This window comes from Perissodus microlepis, chromosome 16 (assembly GCF_051167445.1).
Source record: "Perissodus microlepis isolate ML-2025 ecotype Zambia chromosome 16, ASM5116744v1, whole genome shotgun sequence".
NCBI classification, from domain to species: Eukaryota; Metazoa; Chordata; class Actinopteri; order Cichliformes; family Cichlidae; genus Perissodus; species Perissodus microlepis.
In genome coordinates, this window is record NC_140476.1 from 29,628,022 (window position 1) to 29,652,811 (window position 24,790).

The following is a 24,790-nucleotide window of genomic DNA, read 5'->3' on the forward strand; positions in this document are numbered from 1 at the left end:
ATAAAGCTTCACATAAACGGCAACACATGGCATTAGTGTGAAATATTAGGCACACCCTATGACTCAGTATTTCATAGAAACCAGCTGAACAGCAAATTTAAAGTAATGGTTTTCACTATGACTTTATCAGTCTATCACATTTTTGTGGAGGAATTTTGGCCCACTGTTGATAACAGTTCTTAAAACTTCTTGTGCAATTTTACAAACTTAAGTTGTGCTGTCATGTTATTTTTAAGGAGATGAAGTTTTCTCCTATCAACCCTTCCAAACAAGCTATTTACTACCTCTAATGCTACTTTTTCCATTCGTACTGTTGTTAGCTTTAACATTCATCCTTCATTCTTCACGTGCTTCGATATAGTCAGTGTTAGCTCAGTGGTTATTAAAGATAGCGTTCAAAGTAATATTACATCAGGTTGTATATATGTTGTAGAATGTGGCATGGTGGAATAATTGAGAGAATCTCCACTAAACATTGGGTTGGCATTAGGGGTGGGCGATAGAAACGATATACGATAGAAACGATATAAATTTGGCCAACGATAGAGATTTTGACTATACCGCTCTATCGCGATAGCGCATGTTGATGATGTCATCAAGCTGCGCCTGTTTTGGTCGAAAGCATCGCAGCGGCTAAAACCATTATCATCTGCAAATTATGGCGGGCGACAGTCATAGCAAAGAGATGAAGCACTTTTGAAATATGGGGAAAGCGAAAAACTGCGCTTCCTCCACTTCCGTAACATTGATTCATTAGTGTTGAATTCTCTCGCAGCTGTTCTATTCCCATTTTGTTGCAGTATATTAATAACTAACCTCGTATTGTGGATGAACAATCTCAGTTGTTCTCCTGACTGCAGTTTGGCCCGTGTATAGCATCCTGCTATGCGATTGCATTTGTCCCTGACCACCAGAATCCCTCACGTTAACTTTTATGGAGTGGAAAAAAAGTTGGCGTTCATCCTCCAGCTTCACTGTGCTAATGTTATGCTAACATAGCTGTGTCGCTAGCAATCACGTAGCACAACATTATATACCAGGTAGTCCAACTTCAGTAACCCTGCAAACGCCACTGCTGTTTAGTTTTCTGTCTTCATTTATGTTGGAAGTGGTAGCAGAGCTGAACGTTTTAATTAGTTTCAAAAATCTCTCAGTCAGAACATGGTATGTCATGTTTAGGTGGAAACTAGCGAGCTAACTTCCTGTTAACTTCGAACTCAATTAAATTTAATAAATTCTGTTTTCATGGATGCCTGGATGTAAAACTTTATTGTTACACCCGATAAAGCAGCATCGTTGATGATTTAATTAAAGATGAAAGAATTTAGACCGTTTTTAACTCTTAGTGTTCGTTTGACTTTGGGACCTGAAGTGGACGGAGTTTTGGACCCAGATTACTCTGCGAAGCTCCTCACTACGGCAGCCGTAATGCTCTGACAATCCATCAAGCAGTGCGGCTTACTTTGGTACTAAAACATTTTTTAACAGATTTCTGCACGCCAAAATCGGTTCGAGGTCAGTAAGCACAACCAGAATTCATACATAAGGCACAATCTCGATTTTTGAGAAAATTAAAGGATTTTAAGTGTGCTTTATGGTGTGGAAAATACGTTATACAGAAGAAAAGAATATATCGTGATATATATCGGTACCGCACGTGCTTCAAATTATATCGCGATATGAATTTTAGGCCATATCGCCCAGCCCTAGTTGGCATCATCTTCCATTTGAGTTATTGCATGCTTTGGTGTTTTTGTGTTTTGTCTTTGTGTTCTGCAGCTCTTCTCCAGCTTCCAGCTATTTAGAGTTGAGTACAGAGAGTAGTTGATTGGTAATGATTTGAGCCCTTCTCAATAAAGGGGAGAGAAAACAGGAAGGATGTTCTTTGTTTTTCTGTAGGACACAGTTGGAGAAGGGAAGCCGGTTGAAATTGGAGACTCCAGTGAGATAAGTGAACATTTTAAAGGAAAATAGTTTTAACCTGATCTGGAGGGTTTTGCTCTTAAAATAATCAGTGCCATCAGGAGGTTGATTCACTTTAATTAGAATTTATGTGGATTTGTTGTGATAAAGAGACTGGATTGGAAACTGTTGGTGTGCTGGACCTGCGTGTTACGCGAGTTTAACGGGGAAAAAGCCTACTCTGTAATTAGGAGGTAACCAAAGAGAGGAAATTGTTCAAGACTTGGAGAGGAACAGCTTGATTGTTGAAGTCCCTGATGGGGAATCCCACTCCCTAACAACACAAAGTCTGTTAATGTGGGTGGAAAGCCTTTCTCAGGAACATGCGAGATTGATGCACTATATTATCTTGGGTTCCAGCAGTACATCCATCTACAGATGAATCAGAGAATCATTTATGAGTAATACTTGTGCATAACTGACTAATTTCTTTCTCACCAGTCTTTACTCAATATTTAGCACCAAGTTATAATATGTTTGCATATAATTTAAAGTTCAGCCCGCACAGCAGCTCTGAAGCTGAAGCCAGATTTGGATGCTTTGAGCTAAATATCACTATGAGAATGATAACATATATACAAGCTCGTAATACGCTGAAGCTAAGCAGATTTACATCGTTCAAGTGTGTTGATATGCTGTTGAGAAACATTTTTCAGATGAGTGACCCGTTAGTGAACTCACTAGGTTTTGCTGTTTTCAGGCAATCAGATTTAAGGCATGGAAATGGGTTCAGTGATAGCCAAAAGTAGAACCCCTCCAATATATAGACCAGCGGTCCCCAACCTTTTTTGCGCCACGGACCGGTTTATGCCCGACAATATTTTCACGGACCGGCCTTTAAGGTGTCGTGGATAAATACAACAAAATAAAACTAGTACCGGTACCGAAAAAAAGAAAATTTATTCATAACACACGTGAAAAGACCAAGAAAAACCGAGTAAACGATAAAAACGATAACAAAATAACGCTGAAAACCGATAAAAACCCTGAAAACTATACATTTCACACCTGAGCCTCAACTCTCGCGGCCCGGTACCAAACGACTCACGGACCGGTACCGGTCCGAGGCCCGGGGGTTGGGGACCGCTGATATAGACCATATATAGACAAGCAGTGGTAACATGGTTTGATCTGTCATTTAGTGCCTTTTATAGCTGTCAGTGCTCAGAAAATTCTGAGAAAATCTGTTTTGTCAGAATAAAGTCTAGGTGACAGCCAACACAAACAGAAAGAGACCGACGACTCCCCCCGCATAAAACCGCAAACACAGGATGCTGGCAGTACACGGAGATCAAATGACCAAGATAAGTAAAAGAGGGGAATTTTTTTTATAGACTGAAAACAAATTGCACAAAGTGCACAGAAAGTATCAGTTAGGATTAGTCTGAAACTAATCAGAAACTGTTAAATATGCCACTGAGTCTAAGTCATGAAATTTAATTTTATGTTTTGTCTTTAAGTCTTCGACAGTATAGTATAAAATCTTTATAATAGTTTTAGAGATGCTTTTACATTTCTGAATGTTTAATTTTTCATTTATCTTTTTCTGCATGTATACAGTGAAGGTAACATCTTATGCGTATTGTACTTATTTAAGAGGAGATTGGATCAGTGTCAAACCTGCAAACTTTTACTGTGTTTAAATTGCATATATCTGGATATATTTGTGTTTTCGATAAATCTAAATTACAAACCTGGCCCTCTTCACACACAAACTTATTTTTATTAAATTATTATTATTATTATTAGCTGGTTCCCCTAGCACCATCTAGCCTTTGGAAGGGACACAGCACTGTTAACAAGAAAAAGCGCAGCATTATGGTTATTTTGTGTATTTAGATGGTGTCTTTCCGTTAGACGGAGGATCTTGAAAGGTTCCAAAACATCAGCTGGCTAATATTAGCGCACTGTTTTTAGGGGAGTTTTCCATTTAGAGGTTTTTCCACTTCAAGATCATGATATCTTGTGTTTAAGGTGTATTGCCCTTAAAATGACCTGATTCAGTTGACTGGTTTCCTGTTCTTCAGCATACAAAGCACTAAATCATAATACAGAATAATACAAAACAGCAACACCTTTTTTAAGAGATGTTTCAAATGCTAACAGCCTCCTTACATGGACATGTTCGCGTTTATATTCAAACCTGGCTGAAAATTGTAAATATTTTTACCTGTATAGTTAAATATCTTCTACATTACTGAAATTAATTTACTATTAGGTGACCATGAAGAATGGAGGGATTTTTTAAAACCATTCTTCTAGCAAAAGTGGCAATAAAACGCTATAAACAAAACTGTGGTGAAATGTTCCTCATCTGTGTTGTATAGATTAAAAATACTGCCAAAGTTATTAAGGCTGAGCTAATTTTTAAATGCTTTATACTCACCGTTTAATCATATTTGTAGTGGCTGTCCCTGAACATGTGACTGCACCTCTTCTGTTTAAATAAACTGGATCTTGCGCTCACCCCTTATTATCAAGCTTTTCCTTGCTAATGTGCTAAAGGAGTAATTAGCACATTACTCCTTTAGAGTGCTGTATAATTACAGTTATAATTATTGTCCAAGATGGCCAATAAGATGGCCAATAAGAGGAAACTTATCACAGAAGACTCTAGTTGCTAATGCTAGCTGTGTTTCCACACAAAGCAAAGCTGTTACTTGATCTTACAGCAGTGAAGCAGATCCAGCAGCATCTTGTCTAGTGTACTAATATTCTATCAGCCATTAAAGACTGGACTTTATACACAATGAACATGCAAAATCAGTCAGAAAAAGCTGCTGGACTCTTGGCTTGACAAGCTCCAGCTATCGTTCATGGGACACAGACATGCCCATAAAACAGAGACATGCTACTGTTTCCATTGAGATCCCAGGCAAGTGCAGCTTTCAACAATTATACCCAATAGCATCCAGAAGATTCTAGTGATGTAGGGATGAATGCAAACAGGCGACGCGCATCATGACAGAGCACTGTTTGACATGAAAGTAGAGATATCGCTTCCTCTTGCTATGTTTTAATTAATGTCTAATTTTGAATTTGACTAGGTGCTTGTCTTGATGGAATGCCATTGCCTAAAACTATTCTACTGAATAAGTTTTAATCTTTTCTTCTGAGTAAACTGATGTGATGAAGAGACACAATCAGTAAGCCATACTTGGAAGGGAAACTTGGAAAAAAAGAATTCAAAATATATAATACTTAAACATTTATACTCAGTCACAAATACTTAAATAACAGAATATAAATATGTATCATTCAAAAATGTATCATTCAGTATAAAAATAAGCAATGCTGTCAACATAAAAAATAATTATCCTTTCAAATATGTACACAGCCTGCTCCCTTCTATAAAGGAAAGGTGCAATTTTAAAAGTTGCTAGCACACCTGATGACATATTATAAGTGCATAAAAAATACAATTCAAATGTAGAAAAAATGTATTACTATCACTTATGAAGGAAGTAATAGCAAACATGCACCAATAGAAAGGTCCAGCAGATGCCTCCATCCTTGTTGCACATGAACATGTATTTTTGCACATGTGAAATTCATTGTGCAGAGGAATGTGTGGGCTTGCTTATTGTAGTCCTAGTGAGTCTTAAAAATACAGGTGACGACAGCTGTAAACACGTAAAGTTTCCATGTGTCAAGTGTTCCAAGAAACAGGCCTGATAAATGAATCCCATCAATAAAACTTTAAGATATTGTTTAGACAATAGTTTGGAGCCTTCTTGTAGGTACTGGGGGCATGTGGTACCTGAGATTTATCCAAAAGTTTCTCTTTGAGTATAATTCTGTGAATTTGTGTGTCGCAAGAAAATCTTTCTTCCATTTCAGGGCTCCTTGTTTCCTCTTGATATAACGCAGAGACTCTGGCAAGTGACTGTAATCCACTGGACCATCTGGCAAAAAAGAAAAACATTTTAAATATAAATGAAAATAAACACATTTAATAAGCTGACATTTAAATTTTTATTAAATGAAGTCCTGACCGAGTGCAACAAGTCCAGAGATGAACACACTTTACTCCTTGTCAAAATGTACTAAGTTAGCTTAGCATAAAAGCTGGAAGTAGACTCTGAGCATTGTTTTTTTGTTCCAAATAAGATATAAAGATTCAGATTTTGACTGTTTCCATCTTTCTCCAGTCTATAAATTTACACACTTTCTAAAAAGTGGACTTGTAAAAATCTCTGTTTATGATGCCTCCAAAGCATTTTGCATGACTAAATAGGGCATGAATGCTGAGTTATATAACTCGTGACTTAACAGAATTCATGTAGCTAGAGGTTTTTGAAAAATGAGGAATCATTTACCAATTTCCACCAGAATAACTCTGGGATCATTCTTCGTCAAAGCATCATGAAGGCCAACTTTCTGCTCATACCACACTTGGCTTTGATTGTCACATATGCAAGTGCTTTCCTCCGTTTTCCCCTCAGGTGATAAGATGATAAGCAGTCTGCGGCACTGGTGCATCGCAGCAGCTGTTGCATCGTGTATTGCTGTAAGAGATTCATGGCCAGACAGAAAACTGCAGGTTAAAAGTCTTTGTCTGCAAACTGAAAACAGCCCATTTCCACAGCACAAACTATAATTTTGGGCAGAACTGTGACTTTTTCCAGGCACTCATTTCTTCTTCTTTTTTAACTTACCAGTTTAGTCTGCATTAATAAAATTAAAGAACCTTGTAAGTGCCTTGAGGCAGCTGTTATTGTGATTTGGCACAATATACATAAAAACTGAATTGAATTGCAATGTATCACCAATACAAACATAAAGGAAATAAACTAGAACAATAAGAAGAATACAAAAAGAAAAGGGGAAAAACAGAAATACAGAGGATAGCTAGACATCAGCTCAAGAAAGTATTAAGTCTGTTTTTAACTGTACTGTACTGTGTTCCAGTAATTTAATAAACATGGCTTTTATCCAATTTCTCCCATCTATTATACTAGGAGTTTAACCAAGAAGCTCTTATTTTCTTTTCAAGCTTCTCTTTCTTTTTTTTTTTTGCAACTATAAACAGAATTCTTACAGATACAGTTGTGGTCAAAGGTTTATATACACTCATCATGAGAATGAATGCGATAGCAATGCCACCACCATGCTACACAGCTGTTACAGTGTTCTTTGGTTCAACAGCCTTTACTTTATCTTCCAGGTCATGGCAGGCTTGAGTCCTGGTGGTTCCTCTGAAGTTTTTCCTAACTAATGTTCTCTGATCTGAGGACAGCATTATTTGGTCATCCTCCAGATAGTGGCAAAGCAGTGGCGCATCCAAAAAACTTGTACTTATTTGTAGTTAGAGTTCTGAACTGAGGGTCTTGGAACCTGCTGTTGTTTAACAAGACCTTCCCTTCCCAACTGTAAATCTACAATTGTCCTTCTTAGATCTTCACTGAGACCTGAGTATTGGTCAGTCTAATGAGTGCTGTCAAACAAATCATTTTCATGCTGGCAAAGAGAAATATTGACTGACTACAACATCAGTTGTAATCGCTGATGACTTTAGTAGCACAAAGATAATAGGCCTTGGTCTTGTCAAGTTAACAGACAGTGTAGAAGCAGGGGTCTCGAACTCCAGACCTTGAGGGCCGGTGTCCTTCAGGTTTTAGATGTGTCCTTGATCCAACACAGCTGATTTAAATGGATAAATTACTTCCTCAATATGTCTGAAGTTCTCCAGAGGCCTGGTGAAGAACTAATCATTTGATTCAGGTGTGTTGACCCAGGGTGAGATCTAAAACCTGCAGGACACCGGCCCTCGAGGCCTGGAGTTTGAGACCCCTGTTGTAGAGGCTTCAGCACCACTTATTAGAGGTTTAAGTGAGTGTATGTATATATTTGACTCTTTGAGTCTGTGTGCATTAGAGAAAATCAAAATGAACATCAAGCAACCAGTTCTTGTTTTATAAAGTCATTAAAAACGTTAATTTAACCACATTTAAAATGCAACTAGTTCTACTTGTCTTTTACCTGAAAGCATCATAGCAACTGATTTAGATTCGTTGGTTATGTATTTGATGTCTTAATTTAATAAAAACTGTGAACAGCAGTTTGTGACAATAAACAGCTCAAAGCCTTTGTATGTTTTCCCGTCTTTTGGGGGTTGGAGAATGACCTTAACAACCTCAAGAATTACACTACATCTAGAAAGACAAGTCTTTCTACCTCTGTTTACATATTATGGATATCTGCTTCTTACCTTCGCCAGGACAGTCATCCCGTCCTCTGATAAACAGAGAGTAGCCATATTGTTCCTCCAGCTTCTCAGGCAGGATCTGCATGGCAAACCTCGCGCCCTCATCTGAACTCATGGCATTGGAATGGATGAAACTCACGTAGGCATCATAGAGCTTCCCATCTGGAACTGACAGAATCTAAATGATTGTTTATGTTCATTTTATAAAGTTTGATCCTTTTAAAATGTGAATCAACATCCAGCTTTCACAGCTTTCAGTACTGTGTTAGTCGTGCTGTAAGGTTAGTAGTATCTCGTCAGATGATGCCACACAAAAACTTAAGTTCAACTGATAACGGCCTTACCTTGTTGTTTGGGAAAATGTGCCAACAGATCCCTGTAAGCCAATATCAGGTTTACTTTAAAGAAGAAGGAGCACGCAGCCAAGGCTAGAACAGCCAGAGATGCAGAAAGGCAAACAGCCCAACTCATGTGGAAAGAACTGCGGTCAGCTGGAGAGAGGAAGGAGACAAACATAAGGCAAGTGTCTCAGACGACTATAATCCTTGAACACACACACATTTATATGTATATGTCTATATATATCTTTATTACCTTCTTTAAGCTTCACCACACTGATTTGTTCTCCCGCTAGGCTTTCTAAATGGCACTGGAACTCAAAATTCAGGAACTTGCGATGAACTTTAGCGATGGACAGAATGACCAGTTCGTATACTTTGCCTTCTCTATGAATACTAAAGAGTACAGAAACAATCAGTCAGTCAGAATGAATCATGGAATCAAAGAATAATATGAAAATGTTAGGTGTTAAATTTTTTGTGCTGCTACAGTTGCAACATTTACAGTCTATTACTCAGAAAAGAAGTTCTGCCTCCAAGTGACGTTTAACGTCTGACACATTGTGTTGTTTTGACTTAATCTCGATGCAGTATAATGCAGTGTTTTGTATTCGCCCTATTAATAGCCCCATCCATGGTAATGTAAAACTCACGTTTTCCGGGACACACTAATCTCCTCGAGGTCCTCAGCGTAATCCTTACCAACAGTCCAGTGCAGTGAAGACTCGTTATCCTCACTGTAGCCTATGAATGCTAAACACTGCAGCTCCACTTTCAAACCTGGTGGGCAGTGAGATTAAAAAACAAAGAAACTGTCAGTCTATATTTCCCGTTTTGATAAAACAAAAATATATATCAACAACAACAACAATCTTTATTTATAGAGCACATTTAAAAACCAGCGGTATACCAAAGTGCTTAACATAAGAGACAGAAGTAACACGAGTATTATAAGGCCTTAGCAAAGTATCAAATATACTCACAGGTCAATGCCACTAATACACAGGGGTAATATAAAATGCATATCAAAATAAAAACATAATAAAAGCACAAGCCATAAAAAATATGTATAAGAAAAAATAGAGTAAGTCTAAGAGTCAGGTGCGAGCATTAACAAGCAGGAAAGGCGAGATTAAACAAATAGGTTTTTGACCGTGATTTAAAAGATTGGATAGAATCGGACGCCCGGATCACAATCGGAAGGTTATTCCACAACTCTGGTGCAGCCAGGGCAAACGCCCGGTCACCTCTAGACTTCAGCCGAGATCTAGGCTGCACCAAGAGTATCGTTAGCTCAAATGAAGTTTAACGTCACTGAAACTTTTCAAAAGGCTTCTGACTAATTCTGTTCAGTTGCTAGATGACAAAGCACCATTGAAAAGGTTTTAAAGGCCCAACCGGTCGCAGCAGATGGCCGCCCCTCCCCGAGCCTGGTTCTGCCGGAGGTTTCTTCCTGTTAAAAGGGAGTTTTTCCTTCCCACTGTCGCCAAAGTTCTTGCTCATAGGGGGTCATATGATTGTTGGGTTTTTCTCTGTGTCTATGAAGCGCCTTGAGGTGACTTTTGTTGTGATTTGGCGCTATATAAATAAAATTGAATTGAATTGAAAGGACTTTATTGTCATCTTGACTTGAAAAACAACTGTTTGTCAAGTATTTATCATAAAGATCATACAGTCAATAAATGGATAATGGTGTAAATGACTTCATGATATTTAAAGGTGTTTATAATATTTTTTCCATAGCACTAACATTCACTCTAATGCATTTTATTTAGTGTTTTACTTGCCTAGTTCAACTGTAATCTCTTGCTTGTCAGGGGTCACCAGCTGTGGCTCTACAAAAACTTTTTCTGGGAGGTCTGCAAGAAAGAAAGAAGGAAGGAAAAATAAAGAAAGTGGGACAATATACATTTAGATCCATAAGCATTTGTATATATTGCCTCTGTACACCATCACAGGCTAATTTAAATCAGACAAACAAGATGTGATTGAAGTGCAGATATTTAGCTTTAATTCAAGAGGTCTAACCGAGGTTTTGCATGAACTCTTTAGGAATTACACTCGTTTTTATCCATAATCCCCCATTTTCAGACGCTCAAAAGTATGGGAGATGAGGCCTGTTGCCTCGTCATTCCATGATAAACAAAGTTAATTAAAGAGATCTGGATCTGAGTCCAATAGCTGAACTTGTATTTCAGCATTTCACTGGAACTTCTTGTGAAATTCACTGAGACGTTGATGCAAATTAAGGAAATGAATCTGGCCCCAGAAGACCAAACAAAACTACTAGAGTCCATGATTTAATAGTCTTCCTGTGGTTAAGAAAAAAAGGCTAAACAACATTTACCACAGTTGTAAACATTCAAGGAAATATGGTGTCGTTATCAGAGTCTAGAATATACAATCAAGAGATGCCTTTATGAATGTAAATACAGATGGTTTACCAGATGGTGAAAACCACTGTTCACACCCAAGAACAAGAAGAGCCTGCATGTTCTGAGAAAACATCTTTGGACATATTTAACTTACAACAGCATGAGGAGAAGAGAAAAATAATGAAAATGGAGAGATACAACTCGTTTGCCAAAGCATCCAATGATTTATTTATTTTTTGTTAAACCCCCTGAATTAAGTCTTCAAGTCTATGATTAAACAAAACAAAATAATAATAATAATTATGTACAGCCAGAGTAATATATTAAAAAATGACACTAGAATAATTAAGGATTCAATATGAGAGCTCTACAGTACTTACCATCTTTAACAGTCAACAGGATGCTGCGTGAAGCGGTATAATTCCTGCCATCCAAGTTAATGTCTATCAGGCAGGTATATTTCCCATTGTCCTCCTCTGAGGCTTGAGGAAGCCTCATGTTGCCTTTCATATCAACAGAGATGGGTTTCCCTTGCCGCTGAATGAGCTGGCAATCCTGCAGACAGAAACCAATCCTGTAGTTAGTTTTCACAGTGCCATATTTTTGAGAGGTATTTTTGAGCCTCAAGACAAGAAAGAAGAGCCAGAAATAAAGGAAAACATGAATAAAAAGCAAAAAACTGGCATAGTGATCTCAAAATGTGTTGATCGCAAGTTTCCAGGTAACAAAATGCATAGTACTACATTGTTGCTGGCCTGGGTGGCAACCAGTCTTATCTGCCAGGGGGGCAGATCTGGCACACATTTTCCCCTGATATCTACAGAAGGGGGCAGTGTTGCATTTATGGAAGTTGTAAAACAGAAGCCTGGGATTTGGCCCACCTAAGCACTTTAGGTGGAGCGATTGTATATAAACTAGCCTAGTTTATATCTGCTGTTTACACTGATAGTTTATCAGCAATTGTTTCTGTCCACTCTTCATGATATTATATTCCATAAAATGGGATTATACACCAATAGCATAGCATTATGACCACTGACAGGTGAAATGAATAAAACTGATTCATTAGCACCTGTTACTGGCTGGGATATCTTAGACAGCAAGTGAATATTTTGCCCTCAAAGTTGATGTGTTAGAAGCAGGAAAAATGGGCATGCGTAAGGATTTGAGCCGAGTTTGACAAGTGCCAAATTGTGATGGCCACACAGCTGGGTGAGAGCCTCTCCAAGCCAACAGACGAGCTACTGTAGCTCAAAATGCTGAAAGAGTTGATGTAGGTTCTGATAGAAAGGTGTCAGAATACAAAGTGGATCACAGTTTGCTTTGGGTAACGTTCTGCTGGGAAACCATCCATGAGGATGTAACTTTGACATGTACCACCTAACTAAGCACTGCTGCAGACCATGTATGACCTCCCATAGAAACAGTATTCCCTGATGGCTGTGGAATCTTGCAGCAGGATAATGCACCCTGCCACAAAGCAAAAAATGGTTTACAAATGGTTTGAGCAGCACAACAATGAGTTTGGAATCTTGACTTGGCCTCTAAATTCTCCAGATCTCAATTTAATCAGCATCTGTGGGATGTGTTGGACAAAGAAGCCTGATCCATGGAGTCTCCACCTCCCAACTTATAGGAATTATAGGATCTGTTGCTTAGATACCACAGCACACTTTCCGGGGTTTTGTGGAGTCCACGTCTCGAGGGGTAATGTCTGTTTTGACAGTAAAAGGGGGACCAGGTGGTCATAATGTTATGCCTGATTGGTGTATATGGAGGGCAGAGACCAGACCGCCAGTACGTTCTTCAGCCAGCTTTTTTAGGTGCAAAATAATATTGATGAGCAACAGTTTTCTTTGTACTCAAATCAGGTCCTAACAAGGCAAACATGTCAATGCAGTAAAACAAGTGTATTAGGCCTCTTTATACCTTCATCCATCGTACGTTCACCACGCTATTCAGTCCGAAGATTTCTTTCTGTTTACAAGGAAGACTGTCGCTCACTCCTTTTGTGATGGAAATGCTCTCAACGGTATAAGGACACTCTCCACTAGACACTGACACCCAAAACTTTAGCCTCCGTAATAATACTCCGGACTGATTCCTGAAAAGAAGCAAAAAAGAATTGTAAAGCCAACAGCAAGAAATATCCCTGTACTTTTTGTTTATCCTAAATGGTTACAGACAATATGACTAAAATATGAATTGATGTTTCAGTTATGCCACTATTCCACTGATAAGCTGAAGTCTATCTTTTCAGCACTAATTAGATATAAGATAAAAAAAAATAACATCCATTAGGAATATAAATTAGCACACACACGTACGCAGACTGCCTGAAGGCTGGAACTGAGGAGATTTGATATCCCTCCTCTCATATATATTTGGATATTTATCCAGTTGCTCATTTGCTCTTAATGGTTTGATCATTTCCTGGATAAATAACACATTCATTTTTAGAAATGGCCAATCCCGTCTCCCTGTTGTATAGGAGGCTCCATATGCTCCCAGTACAACCTCCACACAGTCTCCTAAAAGTGCAACATCAAAGATTTACAGATGTTAAAATCCAGTTAGTAGGTTAGTTGGCATATCTTATAAAACAGGTTGCAAAAGGTTGATTTTGTTCATCTGGACGTAGCGTTTTCAGTGGAGACTTCTGAAGAAGTCACTTGGATGAGTGACGAAGGGTTTCCAATACAACAGAGCTTGATCATAGCCTGCATACAACTGTTAGGTTTTATGCAGGCTATGATCAAGCCTGCATACAACTGTTAGGTTTTACAGCATTTTATTATAAAGTAGCTTGTGTTTGTCTGTGCACGTGTGTTAAAGCACATTTATAAATACACTAGAAGCATGGAACTGCAGGGATCAGGAGAACTCATGCAAGAGAAGTCATACAGATATTTTTATACCTTATCTGACAGGTGTAAGATCCATTGTGGGACATCTGGACAGGTAGAAACCAAAGTAGCCTGTCCCTCACTTCCACTCCAGTGGGCAGGCTCAGATTGTCTTTACTCTCCCCTCTGCTCCAGATCACGACGTCATGAGCCTCTGCTGTGTAGCAATTCAGCAAAAAGAAATGGCCAGCACTCACATGGAAGGTATCTATCTCCCCACGGTGGTCTGCAACAGGAGAACAACTATTTGTCATTTAATGTAAGATGTTAAAAATATATATCAATCTACAAGGAAGACATGTTACTCCAAAAGAAGAACAGATAGAACAGAATAGGACTAAGTAAGTAAAGTAAGTAACATTTTATTTATATAGCACCTTTCTAGACAAAAGATCACAAAGTGCTTTACACAGAGATAACAAGGTATAAAACAAAAACAGACAAAAAGTTAACGAAATGCAATTCTAAAAAGATGTGTTTTTAGTTGTTTTTAAAAGAGACTACCGAGTCACATGTGAGTACTTCAAGGATTTGGTCAAAAGCCTTGCTGCAGCGTTCTGAACAACCTGCAGACATTCCAGGGAGTTTTTGCTTAGACATGTAAACAGTGAATTACAGTAGTCCAAACGTGATGAAATGAATGCATGAATAATAATCTCCAGTTTAGTACGAGATACAATAGGACTTAATTTGGCAATGTTTCTTAAGTAATAAAAGCAAGACCAAATCAGAGATTTGACATGGACATCCAATGTGAGAGCCGGGTCAAAGGTTACCCCTAGGTTCCTGATAGATGATTTCACAAATGTCGAAAGGGGACCAGCATTCATTATCATAGGTACAAGTCAGGAGCCACATGCAAGGACTTCAGTCTGTCCTTAATTAAGTTGGAGAAAGTTGTCATCCAGCCAACCTTTAATGGATTCTAAGCACTCATTCAGAATCTGCAGCATAGATAGATCTTGGGGCTTAAAAGGAATGCATAGCTGGCGTCGGGTCCAACATCAGCAAAACAAAACATTTTCCTGCATCGTTTTGCATCAAAATGTCACTGGAGACTCTAAGAAGGGCTGTTTCAGTAGAATGAGGTCTTTGAGATTGGCCTGTAACTGCTGTTTTTTTTTTTTAGATGAGGTGTACAGCACAGGGACTTTACCAGTGAAGTGTTAATTGTGGTGAGCACACAGGGACCAATAGACTGGAAGACATTTTTGAGTAACGATGCAGGTAAACTGTCAAATGAACAGGAGGATACTTTCTTTGAATTAACTAATTTTTCCAGCTCGGCTAGTGAAACCGATAAAAAGCTGTCTCAAATAACAGGCCGAGCTGGAGTAGGAACTGCTGATGGGGAAAAATGTTTTCTTACATTACTAAAAAAAAAAAAATTCTATTAAGAAAGAAAGAAATTTTTCACAATCTTCATTTGAAGAAATTGGGGGCAGCAGGAGTAATAATACCAGTAATGGTGTCAAATAATACCTTAGGATTACCTCTGCTCTGGGTAACAAATTTAATTCTTCTCAGAATAAATGTGTGAAAACATCAATGCCCATTGCGATTTAACCCATCTGGTCACTCGCCGTAGAGTTTCTGTTTACAACTGTTTGTTCTTTTCTGTTCTTCTTTTCATTTATGGCATGTCAAGGACACAACCAATGTTAGGTCATTCATAAAGATAAATAACAACAACAAGGAAGGGAAATACCTCCAGCTAGTGTTGGACCAAAATGCTGACACTGAAGTTTCAAAAGTTGAAAACTCATGGGTGACCTGATGGTGGCCCATCTTTCATACTGTTTAGAGAAGATATTTTTAGGACAAACACCCCTTGGTGGACCTAGCTAGCTGTTAGCCAACTTCCAAACTTCCATGAAAAGACATTTCTGTTCTTTTCCAAGTTGTGAATGCCATGTCCAAAGTAGAACAACATCAATATTGATTCCTGGAAATGGGTGTCTTGCTACAGTCAAAGAGCAAACATTTCGTAAAAACAATGACTAATGCAACTTGTTAACTTCTAATATTGCAGGTTATCAACCACTGAGAAGGGCTATGCACTTCTATGCAGGTGTGCAAAGATATGTCACCACCACCACTTCATTATTGAATTTAATAGTAACTGTTTGGCATCTGTAAACAGAACTAGGGATGCTTTCCCGTTTTTCTTCCCCGTCTGTTAATAACATAAGATAAGATAAACCAGTATTTGTCCCACACATGGGAAATTTGTTGGGTCACGGCAGAAAGGGGACAGTACAAAGTTACAAGCACCAAAAATTAAGAAAAACAATAGAATATAATACTTTATAAATAGAATAAAATAGTATGTTGCATCGAAAATTTACACTTTGTAGTAGGGCTGCTCAATTAATCGAATTTTAATCACGATTACGATCTGGGCTTTCAACGATCATTAAAAATGACTGAGCCGATTATTATCCCCTCCCTCGTGCTTTACTCTCGCGCTGCTCCGTGTGGCAAATTGAGCGCACCTCTCTGCATTTCGAACACGTGTCACAACAATTAAGAGCAACGGTCCCCAACCTTTTTTGCGCCACGGACCGGTTTATGCCCGACAATATTTTCACGGACCGGCCTTTAAGGTGTCGCGGATAAATACAACAAAATAAAACTAGTACCGGTACCGAAAAAAAGAAAATTTATTCATAACACACGTGAAAAGACCAAGAAAAACCGAGTAAACAATAAAAACGATAACAAAATAACGCTGAAAACCGATAAAAACCCTGAAAACTATACATTTCACACCTGAGCCTCAACTCTCGCGGCCCGGTACCAAACGACTCACGGACCGGTACCGGTCCGAGGCCTGGGGGTTGGGGACCGCTGATTAAGAGGACCCGAGGGAAGCTCGGAAAGCTAAGCAGAAGTTATTTGGAGAGGAGAGTGACTGCCGTTGGTTGAAAAGAGAGGTAAAAAAAACTTCAGTGGTGTGGAAACATTATGGGTTCGCGGAGTCAGACGTGGATCAAGTAGACATAGTGTGTAAACTTTGCTACAGTGTCGTAGCTGCACCACAGAGCAACACTGCAAAGTTCACTAAACATAGATGTTTACATTTTTCATTTATTTTTTATATTGCAAACATTTGCACTGTTATCAGTATTTGCACACTATTTTATATTATTTTTTGACAATCTTTAAAGTCATTATTCAATACATTGTTATTGTTAAATAAATATCGTCAAATAATCGAGATCTCAATTTCAGTGAAAATAATCGTGATTATCATTTTTGCCATAATCGAGCAGCCCTACTTGTAGTATTGCACCTAAGGGAGACAAGGAGAAGGCTATCATGGTGTATTGGATGTAAATGAAATTCTATGATAATCGTATTTTGTGCCACTTTTGTGCTGAGCAAACAGTATGAGATATGCAGCAACCTGTGGTAAGTGGTTAAATGTTTGCTCTGACACAGAGCAGTTGCTGCACAAACTGTACCAAATCATTTCTACCTTTTTCTTGAGTTTTTAGTTATCTAAGTTTTACTTAGTCAAATGGATGTTGCAGATATGTGCAAAGTTATTTTTATCAAGTTATATTCTGACTGGTCTGAAGAGTCAGCACTTTTAGAGCTATCTAAAATACTTTGCTATTCACAATGTCAGAGATACATGACGTTTGTGGTTAACAAGATTGTTACTGTGGTAGAAAATACCCACATGTTTTAACATATTTAGTCTTCAGGCACAGTTGAGGAGCCACAAAGAAGTTTTGGTGGATGGGCTGAGAACACGATACCTGGAAACGAGGTTATCAGCCCAATGTGATGATGTATTTTTTATTATTAAAAATCACACAATCAGACAGGCCCTTATTACATATTGCCATAGGCTCCCTCCTGTTTATGGTAATGTGCAGGAGCTTTCTGAAGCTTTTCATACAGATAGCTAGAATGACATTTCACAGAATTAAAATAAATATCAAAATATATCAAATTTGTTTAGAAATTTTACACACTATGTTCACACTTCTTGCCACAGCTTGTGTGTATTCAGCTATGGACAGTAGGCAAACTGGATTTGAGTTCCTGATTTTTTTGTGTTTTTCACGAATGTGCAGTTGTGTTCTAAATTGGTGCTTTTTACATTAAATGTTTAAGCGTTTAGTGTTAATAGAAACCGCTGCTAATGTTTGCACTTTCACTTGTTTAATGACAAAAAGGTTATGGGATTTTAAAAACTGTAGGCAATTTATGTTCTGCCTTTTCCACTATTGCTCAAGATTGCATCCTGGGCACAGATTATTCAAACAGTGAGGAAGAGTCTTGTTTGCCACTTCCTGTCAAAGCTGTAAATCTGTCATCAGTGGAACACCTCATACAGCATTAACTGATGAGACATAACCCTCATCGGGGTTTTTTTAGACCTCAACATCATCAGTTTTTTAACCCTAATCCTAAACCCGTTGTACTTCACATTACTGTGAACAATAAATTGCACTTTTGCACATTTCTTTTTTTCGTTTTAATTTATCAAAAAATTATAAAATGATTTTATGTTTCAGGGTTTAAAGGATTAACAAGATATAAACACTGTTTTCAGCTCATCATGCCAGTTTACTGTAAGAAGAAGAAGAAATTTGTATTACACAGTTTAACTGTTTGTGAAGTTGTAAGGCTGCGTCGGCGAACCTTGTGAAATTCAGGTAATTCTAAAGCATTTGTTCGTCACAGCTAGTCAAACCCAGCTGACAAAAGTGCAACGTGCAGCCGTATCTTAGCAACGCTTAGTAATTTTAGCAGATAGCTGTTAATGTTTGTCTTACACTAATACTTCTTATCTGTGTATAACTTACCTCCATGACTTACCTCCATGTAATAATATGGAGGTAAGTCATGTCAGCTAGCCTGTATCAAAGTATTCAGGTGTAACAGAATATTTAGAGTAGTACTTTTAAAAAGATTATTACTCTGCTTATTACAGTCAACTGTTTTATTATTGGCGCCACACTTGGCAAGGGATCCTTGGCTCTGCTGGAGCATTTTATAAAACCTTGTCCTTTATGTTCAGCCTGACGTGCACAGGTGCTGCAACTTTATTTGTGCAACTTTAATGCTGACATCTTTTAGCTAAGACGCTTCCTGGAGATTCAGACATCAAAGTCTGAGTGTAAATGTTTGGTCTCCTTGACCTATATAATCATCAAAAACCCCACAGACCTTTCAGGTTTTTTTTTTGACGTTATCGTCTATCAGAATCACTTCATTGTCGTGAGAGGAATGTTGAGGGGTATGCTTTTTTTACTCATCAAACCACAGTTTATCTTTTTCTGTCGTGATTGTCTGTCTTGATAGCAAAACCTACCCAGGTAACCTATCAGTTGAATAGAGATTTTATCATACTGCCGTATGCATTCTGTGCAGTCCCCTACCACAGATGTATGAATAGATAAATCCACTACAAGGAACACTGAAGTATCATCTTTTATTCCAGTATCTATTCTGATCATTGATTTATGATTAATTTATGGTAACATTTGAGTTAGGATACATATATACAATATGTATGTATATATATATACACACATATACATACATACATACATACATATAAATGTATTTGGCAAAGCTATAGGACAGTTTGCCCTGTCTGTTAAGGAAAATCTTAACAGACAGTTTAACTGGTTTCTAAACCAGTTAAACTGGTTATAAACCATGACAGCTAACCCCACGACATTGGCATAAAGCAGACAGAGCTTGTCACTCAGCTGAAACTAAGTGTTCAGAAGAAGTTGGAGAATCAGTACTTACCACGCGCCACAACAAATGACAGAGACAGCAGAACAGTCACCAAGCAGACCCAACCTGCCGCTGCCATAGTTCTTATCTGAGGGAATCAACAGACTGCATTTCAGTAAAGTCCGGTGTGATTTTCTTGAGAACACGAGCCATCCTGTCAGGCGAGCGTAGTCTTTGCAGTGTATACAAGTTTCTTGACATACTTCCTGGGGAGCACAGCTTCCCTTAAAGGGAAGTGAAAGATGGAGTGTTCTCAGCTCTCACAAGGAAGTCAGAGCCAAAACACTCCCAGTAAAGTCCCAGGAAGTTCCACTGATTGGTGTTTCTTTGTCAAAGGTTGAGAAAAAAAATTCTCTTTGTCATTTGCAGTAACTCTCTGCTGATGTAAATCATTCATGCGTCTTTGTTACGTCATCGAAAAGTAATAATTCATATATGAATTGCACTGCATTATACTCATTTTGGTGATTAACATAAAATGGATCGGAGTCAGGTTATATATAAGGGAATTTATGGGCAAGTTCATCTGCAGCACATATTTCTTTAAAAATACTTCATATTAATAGAAAATCAAAATTTCCCAAAATATAATGCCAATTTTGGGCTTTCTGGGCTTTGAAAAACAATGATGACATTCCTATAAAAATGTCATAATAATAAACTTTGTAGCAATTTTTGAAATGAGTAAGCCTTATATCTCACAACTGCTGTGATAAATACTTAAAGTAAGGGTTTACCACCCTGAATGGTCTTCAGTCGTCACTTGATATATGTTTTACATGGCAATTTTTGTCAGCATCGTATATTATTTCACAGTTTACTCAGATATCCCTCTTTAAGTTTGCATTATTGTAAAGTGGTAACCTTCCAAAGCTCAGTGAAGCAAGTGAAAATCACAGTCGCTGAGTATTTAAACTTCAGTGCCTTAAATAAATAGATGTCAAGACCAAAATTGAAAATCTGCTGCCAATATATTTTGTGTAAAAGCAATCAAAAGAAATATTGCTGAACAGAAAGACAAAGATAAAATCAACGGAGTGAAACCACGTCAATGTGAAACCAGTACTATAAAATTCAAAGAAGCCTACACCAAGTATTTAAAAAAGATGTAATCATAAAGCTTAATCGAAACTCACCTGTGACGTATATGAAGTTACTACAAAAATAGAAAGAACTATCTCAACAAGTACAGCTGTAGTTTTAATTATAATTTTGACTTTCTACTCTGAATTATGAGACAGAAAGTCTGCCTGTCACTTACAGTACAGTGAACTTGCAGTGACTTGCTGGATTTTCCATCCTCCTACTCCTCCTCCTGTATTTGCATTATTTTATATTGTTCCACTACCCCGGTATGAAATTTCCTCTCAACTGAAAAAAAGTACAACTTGCTTTGCAGTACAGGTGCGGCACAGTTATTCAACCACAGCTAAATAGCACTTGTGTTAAGATATAGGTCGAGTTGTTGGTGGTTAAGATTTGAAACTGACAGTTGTTTTCATGTAATAATGTAATGGCATTTAACTAACTAGCAGTGTACATTTCCTGGAAATATTCCATTAAGACAGCTGCATAATACTATTTATTTAAAAAGTACTTCCTTCTAAAAACAGTTTATTTAGTTAAACTCAAAGCCAATATTTCGTATTCTTTTTCTTAGTGTGACACTGTTTTAAGGATGAATAAAAACGAGGGAATTGTTAGTTGTTCAAAGAGCGATAAAACACTTTTTTGTTCAAACACGGATGCGGCTGCAAATCCGTTATCGGAAAAAGCTGTGAAACTTCCCAGAAACTGTGTTGGAGCTTGAATCAGAGCAGTGTTTTCAGATTATTACATTTACAATGGACAGTTTGATTTTTCGTCAATCTGTGAAAATTGTCAGCCAGATTTTCAAAACAAAAATGTAAACGTTCCCTAGGATCCACTCTCTCAAACCTCAAAGCTCTTTGTGGCGTTTTTCAACATATTGGATTTTATCCAAACTTTAAAAAAAAATATTCCTACAATGTCACAATTTCTTCTCCAGTTTCAAAGAATTTTACAGACAGTCATCACAAGACTATTTTCACTAATGACGAAATGGCAATCACAGTTTTCTCAACATGCAATAGTGTTAAAAATGCCGTTTTCTGCTCTTTCCCTTGACATTTCGAATGACTTGTAAATCATGAGTCACTGTTAAGTTCAAAATAATCCGATGGTTGTGGAAATGTAATGATGACTTCTAAGATTTACAAAAATGTTTGATTTTCAAAGCATCATTAAAACAAAAATCAACAAATGTTTGTTTTTTAAAAATTCCTATATTCGACGTTGTTGTAAAATCCAACTTCGTATCTGTTTCACTCTCGTCTGTTTCCTTCTCTTTTTGTCTATGACCAGTGAGATCCAGTTACACGTCTGGGCATGATGAAAGGGAATGAATGACTACGCCCACGAGACTTGGAACCAGACACGACAGGGTTGAACTACAGTGGCGCTTCCCAGTCATGACTGACCTGAGACGCAAGTTGAGAGCAGTGCAGGGACCGAAAGCTAAAGGAAGAAATTAACATGAGCCAGTGCTTGATAGTGACCGACTGAGTGTTTATATTATGCTTGCTCTTTAAACTAACCGGAAGTTGGTTGGTGAATGAACCCAAACTAATATTCTAAATGATCTGTAACCAAATTAAAGGCACTTCAAATCCTAAGTGTGTGTATAAATGTACCCAATAATTTCTTTAGCCCCTTTGTGTGATTTACCTGCTGCAGTTAGGTAGATTAGACGCATGATACTTAACCGGTCTTGCTATTTGAAATGTTCAGCCTTTTTTTTAAACAAAGCATCCATGCACAGCTGCCAGATGGCAACCTTTTTTTATTTTCCATTTTTATTTTCACAAATATGGAGCTCCTTTATGACACTCATGTACACTGACAAACATGTTACATGGTTTAAGCAAAGATTTAAGATTTGGGGGGGGGGGTAATTTTATATTTAAGTAAAATCAGTGTAGCAGAAATGTGAAGTAAATTGACAAAAAAAACCACGCTATAATACTAGACCCAGTGTCTTTGTGGTGTATGTTTCTTGAGGAGGAATGGAAAAGAGTAAAAACTGAAAATAATCTTTTTATTTTCAAAATAGTCACACTTTAAAACAAAATTCAAATAGAAAACAGAGTATTTACAATTTCCCAGAATCATAAGTAAAAAAAACGCGCTAACATTGATTAAAAATGTTAGCGCATACATTTTAACCTAGATTTTTATGCAGCCTCATTTCATGATGTTGTTTTTACAAATAATATACATAAATTTAAAAAATCATCATGAATGTATACTTTTCTGGTTGTTCCTCTTTACATTTTTTACATGTTAATTTATATATTTTTTCTACATATTTACAAGTTTAATCATACATATGTACATTTCCTGATATGCCTATCGCCCAGTGTCAGCTGGGATGTTGAGGATTGTGGTAATAAAATAACTGTACGACCATTCAAGCTATTTTCATCTGCATTATTTTTCAGGCCCCTTCTGTTACTGATTGTCAGCAGTTCACATACAAACTGTGGACAATTCAGACACTGCACTGATCTGTCCATGACCAGCTGTCATCTTTAGCCAATACTATCCACATTTCTTACACTTTTTTTATACTCATTGCAATGTGTTACTTGAAAAGTTCCACAGAAGGTAAAGGTGACATCTCTGCTGAGAACATTTGGAGTTGCCTGTGCTGTAAACTTGACTCAGGGTCTTGGTGTCACTGCTTCTGATAACAGTGTCCACGATCTACCTGTGAGTGAGTAAATGCAACTGCCACATTTACATTAGAAACCAGGTACTCTCTGGTTCAATATCTGACAAATACAGATCGCCATCAGAATTACAGAAAGGCTATTGTTTCAGGATACACTACCCTCTTGCCCCGGACAGGCATGTGATACCTCAGTTCCTTCCAAAACCTAGAGGAAGAGGAGAGGGATGTTGACAGCTGTGAGTCTGTTCCAGTTTTTTCTACAGCAGCTCCTCTCATGCACGTCTTCCACCTTTGCCTCGTCCTCTGGTTCTTCCACCAACACACGGCACCCTGCTTCTTCCTCAGATGACGCACTGACTCTGGAAATAGAGCCAGTTGAGCTGGCGTGATCTCTTCCAGCTCAACCAGAACCACCTGCAAAGCAGAGCTTAGATTAGACTCGGTGGAATGATTTAATACACATTAGGCAAAAGGGTATCTTTCTGTTTAAAGTTGTAGTTAGAATCAGATACAGGAAATAAACTCTGGGCTCTGAACTTCACATTAATCAGTAATCCTGCATTCACTTCTTACATTTATCATTGTTATTTAATATTTTTTGATTTTGGGATAGAAGTAAACTACATGAAGCTGCCATTTTAAGTAAATTGTTAACCTGTAGTCAGTACTTATGAAATACCCATCAGTCCTCCTGTTACACTCATGTTTGACATCACAAAATTTAGCACAGAAATAAATTTCTCAACTGCCTCTTTAGCTGATCAGTTAGCTTGATATAGGTGAGAATGGAAATCCATACTAAAAAAATCTGATCAAGATCGGAGCCATATGAATTTGATTTGGGCATCTGCATCTAGCTCACACATCACAAAATATTATGATGTTGTAATATTTTTCCCTTATACTTATCTATCTATCTATCTATCTATCTATCTATCTATCTATCTATCTATCTATCTATCTATCTATATATATGTAGTCTTTATGTATCCTAACTCAAATGTTACCATAAATTAATAATAATTGGCAGTACCAATGATAAAATCTCTATTCAACTGATCGGTTACCTGGGTAGGTTTTGCTATCAAGACAGACAATCACGACAGAAAAAGATATCTATCTATCTATCTATCTATCTATCTATCTATCTATCTATCTATCTATCTATCTATCTATCTATCTATCTATCTATCCATCTATACATATATATGTATGAAATACAGACTTATACAAAATTCATGTTTTTACATGAATAATTATGTGTTGTTGTCATTTTAGCCCATTCCTTGTGGTTTTAGGCAACACAAAGACCTCATAATGTCTGACATACACTACGGGTCAAAAGTTTTAGAACACCCCAGTTTTTCCAAGTATTTATTGCAATTCATTACATTGAGGTCCAATGAATAGCTTGAACTGGTGCAAGGGAAGGGCTGAACTGTCAGAGGCTTAAGAAAAAGGTAAGGTTAACCAAAACTGAA

At 37.6% G+C, this 24,790-nt stretch overlaps 2 protein-coding genes across 5 annotated transcripts in view; both read right to left on the bottom strand.

Moving 5' to 3' along the window:
- Positions 1 to 5,144: 5,144 nt before the first annotated feature.
- Positions 5,145 to 19,637, bottom strand: LOC146371171 (interleukin-1 receptor type 1-like). The gene is made up of 11 exons (XM_084954607.1): positions 19,568 to 19,637; positions 13,802 to 14,015; positions 12,813 to 12,987; positions 11,264 to 11,438; positions 10,296 to 10,367; positions 9,162 to 9,288; positions 8,765 to 8,904; positions 8,515 to 8,661; positions 8,174 to 8,338; positions 6,282 to 6,470; positions 5,145 to 5,867 (listed from the first exon to the last, which is right to left on the bottom strand). The coding sequence occupies exons 1-11, from the start codon at positions 19,632 to 19,634 to the stop codon at positions 5,674 to 5,676; spliced, it is 1,665 nt and encodes a 554-aa protein (XP_084810733.1). The 5' UTR covers positions 19,635 to 19,637; the 3' UTR covers positions 5,145 to 5,673.
- An 18-nt stretch (positions 19,638 to 19,655) lies between these two features.
- The window catches only part of LOC146371172 (interleukin-1 receptor-like 2), a 33,553-nt gene continuing 28,418 nt past the window's right edge, over positions 19,656 to 24,790 (bottom strand). For 3 of the 4 annotated variants that reach the window (XM_084954603.1, XM_084954605.1, XM_084954606.1), the window contains exon 12: positions 19,656 to 23,723. In XM_084954603.1, coding sequence (XP_084810729.1) covers positions 23,436 to 23,723 — 288 coding nt within the window. In that variant the 3' untranslated portion in view covers positions 19,656 to 23,435. The remainder of the gene's footprint in view (positions 23,724 to 24,790) is intronic. The other variant, XM_084954602.1, reaches the window with a different exon arrangement.